General features: G+C 47.6%; 1 protein-coding gene and 1 long non-coding RNA gene across 4 annotated transcripts; both read right to left on the bottom strand.

Annotated features, from left to right (window-relative positions):
• Nucleotides 1-13: 13 nt before the first annotated feature.
• LOC122176116 lies at nt 14-6833 on the bottom strand. 3 transcript variants are annotated; one of them, XR_006177637.1, is made up of 3 exons: nt 6784-6833; nt 5184-5272; nt 14-653 (listed from the first exon to the last, which is right to left on the bottom strand). It is a non-coding gene; the product is annotated as an uncharacterized LOC122176116 (long non-coding RNA). The 3 variants fall into 3 exon arrangements; XR_006177636.1 differs by having other exon boundaries at nt 5184-5275; nt 6784-6832; XR_006177635.1 differs by lacking the exon at nt 6784-6833 and having other exon boundaries at nt 5184-5425.
• A 12-nt stretch (nt 6834-6845) lies between these two features.
• On the bottom strand, nt 6846-7182 carry DEXI (Dexi homolog). The gene has a single exon (XM_042864408.1). The coding sequence runs from the start codon at nt 7166-7168 to the stop codon at nt 6887-6889; it is 282 nt and encodes a 93-aa protein (XP_042720342.1). The 5' UTR covers nt 7169-7182; the 3' UTR covers nt 6846-6886.
• Between the last annotated feature and the right edge of the window lie 720 nt (nt 7183-7902).

Genomic DNA, 7902 nt, shown 5'->3' with positions numbered 1-7902 from the left:
TGACTCCTTACTCTTTCATGGAAAAGGTCAATCTTTATTGTATTGCTTTCAGATCTGTACATAGGAACATGAACTTAATCTGCAAATTATCTTGTGTTAGATAATGAATCCACCTAACAAAAGTCAGTCTCTGATCTGTTTCAAAGCTTGCAATTTAAATAAAGTCTCTTACTAGTGCACTTCTTGTCATAATACTGCCCTGAACAGAACCCTGCGGCACTCCTGATGTGTTCCCCTGAGAAAGCACAGATGTGGAGCTATTGGCTGGTAGAGTTTTCAATGTGTGAATGCAAAACTTGCTTAAGCAGCATGTACAGTGTGTCCATTCAGGTGAAATGGTATTTATTGAAAAGTTTATCAAATCTGAGTAATATGTTGATTTTCTTTGTAAGAGAACATAGCTTATATTATTTGTTCACAGAGTCCATCCCCGAATTACCTATGGAAGCCCAGTACTGTACATGAATCACAGCAGGTAGTGCACACTCAAGAGGCAATGGTCATGAGGAAAAAGTCACAGCTGACAAGGTCTGATAACAACTCTTCTCATTGTCCCCTTGTCCTTCTTTTCACCTCTACACTTCAGAGTACAGTTTCTTTCCATAACTTGATCCATTAACCTGGTCATAATCCATTTCAGGTGTTCAATGAATCTGTTTAAAAAAGAACACATAACAAATACATAGTAACCCTCCAGACCCACACTGAACAGAGAAGTCCTGTATGTTAGATACAGCACCATACCATCTGTTTCTTTCAAAAGTAAATCAATCAATCAATCAACTGTTTGAGGTGCTCAGGTGCTGCACTGACTGCAAAGAACTCCAGGAGGACCTCATAACACTGAGTGGGCAAAAAAGGGCAGGTGACCTTTGATGATGTAGTATAATCCAGTTAGAGAGAAATAATCAAGACCTGCCTATGTGACATAGGTTGGAGCTGACAACTATAGCTAGGCATCACCACCACCAACTCCCTGAGCTCAGTATCTCAGCTGTGGCACACAAAAAAGCCAAGAAAACTTTGGACATCATCATGAAGGACACTGAGAAGATGGTGAGTACCATAAAAGCCACTGTGTGCCTGCATCATGAGTACTACGTGCACTTCTGGTTCCCATATCTTGGGAAGACCAAGGTGTAGCAAAGAGGGTCAGACAAGAAAGACTAAACTGCAGAGATCCAGGGGAAGGACCAGTTCGTTTCAGGTTTAAGGGGCTGGGAGAAGGAACTGGAAAGCAGCTGCTACAGGGCCGGGCAGCACCATGCCCTCTAACATCTCTAGTTCTTCCACTGGGGATGCGGAAAGCACAAAGGGAGCACTGCAGATTTTGGCCAAGTTTATGTGTGCTCCCAAATGGCATCGCCTGCCACAGCTGGAGCCAGAATGCAGGCAGGGTGGTCCTGGTATGACTTGTCCCCATGTTACTCTGTGCCACTTAGCAGATGCAAAGCTGGGAGTGAGAAGCTCTTCTGTGGTCAGTGAGGTTCTTTTCTCAAATGCTTAACACTACAGTACCCTGCTAACAGCAATCATATGCTCAATATTGTGACTCTCAAAGCAAGGGGAACAGCAATTCTAAAAGGTTACAAATGTGATGTTATCTGAACAAACACAGTGGTAGTTCTGAGAGATGGTTGTTCTGCGTTGCAGATCAAATCCTCAGCTGACTTAAAAATAAGCACAACAAAACGTGCTGGGCTTCCAAAGCAAAGCATAAAGCTGTCCAACTTGTGTTTCAAACGTGTCTGCAGGGCTGCTAGACCAGGACAGTAATTTGTGGAGGCAGATATGATACAATTGACCAGGATATTCAATCTTGTATTTCTGTTCTGTCCTTCAAATTTTATGTGAACCTAATCCTTAACAGAAAACAAACAAACAAAAAAAAGCCCCTAAAAATCAAAAGATAACAGATGTTTTTCAGATCTCAGAAGCAGTCATCCAACAGCCTGAACATACCTGCCAGCATTCAACAGCACAGCTGGTAGAGCACAACTTCAGCATTAAAAGAAGAAACAGTAGAAGCAGCCACGGCATTTCTGTTAATTCTATGGGTGAAGTCATTGCTCATGATGGGCTGGACCAAAGGAAATGCAGTGACCCTGCTCTGCATCCAGGCATTGTCTGCCTTGTTTCCAGCTTTCTAAAAGTATTTCAGATAGTGCGGCCTATTTGGGCCACGCTGCCTGAGCGAGCCTCAGGTCCTTGTTCCTGGCCCTTCAAAGAGAAGCCTTAACTCACTCACCTGAACTAGAGCTTTACACAGCAATGCATCATCTGGTGCATGTCATTATTATCCATTGTATCCTTGTCATATATGGCTTCCGTTAGCCCTTGCTTTTTGTATTATGGGTAGATGGACCATACAATTCTCACAGAGGAAAACAGAACAGAGCATGAGGAGCCACAACCCACTGCGACAAAGGGGAAAATTGCTGTTTAGCAGTTGGGAAACAACACCCTTGACAGGATGAAGGGAAGTTCAGCAGTGCATTCCCCATAGCAGGTCACAAAACTGATGCTTCTCAGCACCCATCTCCAGAGCAAGATGGAGTTGGTTATTCATGGCAAAAGAAAACCCTGAGCAGTGGGACCCCTACTGTGGCTTTCCATTTCCACTGATCCCATTCCACACCAACCCCCCACCAGGCCTTGAAAAGGAAGATTTTTAAACCCCTTAATGCCAGTAGATGGTGGAGTTTCTACAGATGCTTATGGAATTCTTGACAGAATGCTCAACTTCTTTAAAAAAAAAAATCTTAGAAGAAATGCATACTATTCTACATGAAGAGAATGCAGTTTGTAAATTGAATGAGTAACTTTGTGTCAGATCTTCCTCAGTAGTTTCAAGTGCCTGAAAGAGACATTGATCCTCCTGTATTCAGGTCTCAGCTGCACAACTTTTCCAGAAGTTTCCTGTTTGATTCTGTGACTGATTTCAACTCCTGCTAGCTCTTTTTAATGAACTCTGATCTCATACCAGGCTTGAAAAGTAGACAGGATATATATTAGAAACACTTCTTGTTCCCAGAGAACATCCCTCAAACTTTTCACCTGTTTTTTCCCAACTTTGTGGCCAGACAAAACACCCGGGCTCTATAACTGGGAAGAGAAAGACCATCTGAAAACTTCCCTGAAGAAATGGAAAGCCTCAGCCATCTCTGCGTACCACTTATATATCAGTATATAAATGAGCATCATTACGAGGGAAGAAAGACAAAGAGTTGGACGGGTCAAATATGCATCCTAAATTTCTCTAAACAAATTATTCTTCTATTTTAGGATTGCAAATGTCATCTGAAACAAAGTGCTGTTTTGCCCATTCTCAAGAGAAAACAAACAAAAAGAATCAAACTGAATTCAACCTGCCAGGCTGTGGTTAGCAGCACTGAACGGACAGTTCATTATTCAGCCACAATTCTTTCTTCTTTCCATCTAGGACAGAACTGCTGGAATATGAGTCTCCTTACAGCAGAGCTGCCAGGTGAGTTTGAGCATTCAGCTTCTAGTAATTTTAGTAACACCTAAGAGTTCACAGCTGTGAAAATTCCAGCTGTTGCTCTTAATGCTGTCATTATTATAACTGATAACAAAATAGACAAATTATCCATCTCATGGAGTCAATGATTCACCTTTTTCTTTGGCAAGGAGATTCCTACAAATAAGGGAAGCGCAGAGTGAAAATTGAGAAGGTTAAAAAAAGTAACAGATCACTCTGCTCATTATTTGTATGACTGCAAGTCAGGGAAAGTTCTAATGCATTTATGTGCATCCTGGCATGGCTGGTGGTAACATTCTTCTGATCTGCTCCTTTATGAGGCATCGCAGTTTCTGAGATGGAAGAGAAGCACAGCTGAGGTAAGCTCACAGAAGCTGCCAGTGGCAGACCCAGGCAGGAGCCCAGCATGCTTATTTCCTTCCCCACTGGACCACACTGCCTTCTGCAGACGCTGAGCCCTCAGCTCTAATTGGCACTACTTCGATAAGCTGATGAGTGCAGCTATTTCTTTGACTGATTCGGGATTTACATGCTGGCAAAGAGCAGAAGTGCTGAGTCACAAGCTTTTGGGTGCTGGATTCTGCTCATCAAAGACATATGCTGTAATTCATTTTGTAAAAAAAAAAAAGCAAAACAAAACCATAGGTAACACTTGCACAGTAAAATTATGTAAATTGAATATTTCCAGTTTGGTTTCATTATCAATTGCTCATTATCCCTTTGATTAAAGTACTTTGTGATGAGTCACATCTGATTTTAAGGCAGTGCAAAGACAACAATCACATCACCTTATTTCAGGGGACTTGAAATATGATGAAGAATCTGGCATACCCAAGGGAAAAGGGTAGGTGCCGTGAGTCAGCTCAATCCTACTCAGCTCACACAGATGGTTTTCTCCATTTGAGAAGGACAGGAGTCTTCTTAGTTGTCTATCTTCAGCCTCTGCCACCAATTATGGTTAGAAACCTGAATGTAATTCTGCTCCTAGTGAGATTATTCAGCTGAGGTTTTCAGTGCAAGAGAGAACACAGCTCTTCTGATCCACACACTCTTTTCCTTTGAAATAAGCCTTTCCACATTGCGTAGAATGGCCTCTTGGGATTTCCTCCCTGTTCATGCATGCCACTCATCTCCTGCGTGGCAGGCAACACTTTTTAAATGCAAGCAGCACACCTGCAAGGCTTTACCTGAGGCTAATCACTGCTTTTTAGTTGTTCTCAGTAATCGCTGGTGAGTCACATGAAGAGCACTCCTTTTATTCTTAGTGCAAAGAGCGATACTCCTACCATTTCACCCCTGCTGCTAAAGCTGAGACCACTCTTTCTGCATCATGTGCTGAATCCTCAGCATGCCAGCTCAAAGTGAGCATTCCTGTGCCCATGGCTTCACACGGGGAGCCGGTGGTGACAAATACCACAGCACTGTGAAGAACTCTGTAAGCAGGATCTGAGCACAAATCCCTCCTCGTGGTGACGTGCTGAGCCTTGGCCTGCTAGCTGAATAACCAGGCAATTTGCAGCCTGGTTGCTGAATGTATAATTAAATATATAAATAGATGAAGCACAGTAATGGTGTATGCTTTGCTCTCCGGTAATTGGAGATTTGTAATTTGGTTCTCAGAAGAAACAACAATGTAAGACAACAGCTGCCAAACGACAGGGCTGAGCAGGCTGGTGCTTACCTCTGAGCATGGTGACATCACTGCCATTTCTACACATGGAGCTGATGTTGTCTTACAGTGAGAGTAGCAAGTACTTTGAAGAGCTTAACCTACTAACATAAAGGAAAATGTTAAGAAGCCCATTTACTGACATTGAAAAGAATGGTGCTCACGTCCTGTGCTCTATGAAACAATGTGCTCGTGTAGTAGGGATATCTCTTGCTTCTGGAGAAATCCCACTGCAGTTACAACAGATCCCCTGCGTGAACTGTGGCTGTTATTCTCCTTGGGTCTCCCTGAAAACCAGATGAATTCACTGTAACAAATCCTGGCCAGCAGAAAAGTCCTCTACCGTCACCTAATACAAGCATTAAAAAATGTTTATTTTCTGAATCCTTGTACTAGATGATGTTGGAGTAATAAGATCCGGAGTTTGGGGGAAGGTGTTTCTGAGGAGCAAAGGATTAGAACTTTCTGCACCAAAGATTTTGCTTAAATTTCCATTAATTATTAAGAATTTCTTCCCTGGAAGGCAGGAGATACCGGTCTGAAGGATACTTACAAAGGCTTTCGATTCCTATCCCCGTATTCAAACCTCATGTGTTGTTTGCCCAACTGAAAAGGGCCGAGGACAGCCACAGAAGCAGCACAGTGTGGGCAGTTCAGCTCTGCTACAGATCTGTGCCAGCAGAAGGGATTCTAACCCAGTCGCTTGGAATGCACCAAACAGACATGCCAGCATACACAAAATGCATGTATGCTTTTATCTGTTGTAACTGCAGTGGGATTTCTCCAGAAGCAAGAGATATGTGTGTCTCCAATGCCACACACACACTTCTGTGCTCCCACGTGGTGTTGTCCAAGCCTTGCTCACCTGTGTTGGTGCTATCCATATTCATCCAACACCAATTCCCATTTCATATTTTCTAGGCTATTGACCAAAACCTGACACTATTGCTTTATACGGAACCTTAATGGAAATATTTAGAGTTTCAGTATGAAGGACTGCATTATAGAGATGTGATTTTGCTTTTATGGTGGTTTTTTTTCATGTGGAAGACACTAAAATAGTACCGTGACAGGCAGCACTTGTGCAATGTGTTCACCAAGGTCATCTCTGTGACCTTACAGCAGAAACTCCTACCTGCATGTTTTCAAGTGTAACTTGAAAGGCATCCTAACTGGATTTTCAAACTCACAGGCGATATTTTGCTTAAACATTCTGTTGGCAGATCTGGAAACACTTAAACTGTGAACATTTTTGTTAACATCCATTTGGCACAGAACATCCTCGCTGGAAATAGTGGTTCTCTCCCCAACTGCAGTTTAGCGTTACAAAACGCCGGATCCTTACATTTCCAACGCGGTAGCGTCACCGACAGCTACAGCGGTAACAAAACGTTTGATCAAACAGACCCTCGCACTCCGATCGCCGCGACGATCCCGGGCAAAGGCTCGCAGCACCTCCGAGCCTCGGGAAGCGCAGCTGCTGCCGCAGCCCCGACGCCGCGCTGACAGCCGCAGCCGCCCGGAGAGCAGCTCGGCCCTCCCCTCGCCCCGCCGGTCCCTCCCCGCCGCTCCGAAGGCTGCGGGTCCCCGGGAGCCGCCGGCTCTCACTTACTTCTGCGGCCCCTCCGCGGCCCGGCTCGGCGGCGGCGGCGCGTTCCGGGGGCGCCGCGAGGGGAGAGGCGGCGCGGGCATCCCGGCGCCGCGCCGGTACGGCGTCACTCCAAGTAGGTGTCAAATACGTCCAGCTCGCCGTCGGTCTCGTACAGCGCCGAGCCGGGGTCGGAGAGCACCCCCAGGTCCACCAGCGCCTGGTCCATGTCCTCGGGCAGGAAGACGATGCCCACGTTGAGGACGATGTACTCCATCAGGAAGGCGTAGTACAAGATCAGCACGTTGACGAAGAACAAGCCCACGTAGAACATATAGGGCAGCACCAGCAGCGCGTGAAAGGCCCAGGACTCCAGCGAATCCAGCCGTGCCGATACCGCGGCGGGCATGCAGCCGGGGCGGCGGGCCGCGGCCCCCGGGGCGCAGAGCGGGGACGGAGCCGGAGCGGACCTGCGGGGAGAGGCGGCGCCGCCGAGCTGCGGGCGGACCGCGCGACTCCGGCTGCCGCAGCCCCGCCGCCGGCAGAAGGCGCTCCGCGGAGCACCGGCCGCCGCAGCGCCGCCGCCTCCCGGCCTCCTCCCGCCCGCGAACTCGGCGGAACGACCCCCGCGGGCGCGTTGCCGCATCGGGGCCGAGCACCTGCCCCGCGCGCTCCGCTCCTCCCCGCCGCGCCGTTCACCTCCGCGTTCCCCCCGCGCCGCTGCTGGTGGCCGCGCCTGGGGGCGGTCAGCGCGGATCGGGCCGGGTTGGGGGGGGCGTCCGTCAGCGCCTCCGCAGCGGGGCTTGGCCGTGCGGGGCTGTCCCATAGGGCTGTTCCATAGGCTGTCCCGTGGGGCTGCGGGGCTCTCTGCGGCATTCTCTCACCGCGCACAGAAGCGAAAGTGCGACTGTAAACTTTTTTTCTTTTTCTTTTTTTTTTTTTTTTTTTACACCGGTTTGATCTCGGCTCCAGCTCCAGCTGTCCGAAGCTGCTCTCCACTCGAGGTCTGCCCTCTCCCCGCTCCGCAGCCGCCCGCCTGAGGCGACGCGCGGTGTCGGAGCCCGCACGCAGCGCCCCGTTATGGAAGGAAGCAGCGCGCACCTCAGCGCCGTGTCGGCCGGTGCTGCCTTTGTTTGTTTACAT

The sequence above is a fragment of the Lagopus leucura genome, unplaced genomic scaffold (assembly GCF_019238085.1).
Source record: "Lagopus leucura isolate 7727_CA_CO unplaced genomic scaffold, USGS_WTPT01 Super-Scaffold_760, whole genome shotgun sequence".
In the NCBI taxonomy this organism is placed as follows: Eukaryota; Metazoa; Chordata; class Aves; order Galliformes; family Phasianidae; genus Lagopus; species Lagopus leucura.
This window is presented reverse-complemented; position numbering and strand designations above follow the sequence as displayed.

What these genes read in the sequence shown, in the direction of transcription:
- DEXI (XM_042864408.1), bottom strand. Translation starts at nt 7,168, where the DNA reads ATGCCCGCCGCGGTATCGGCACGGCTGGATTCGCTGGAGTCCTGGGCC.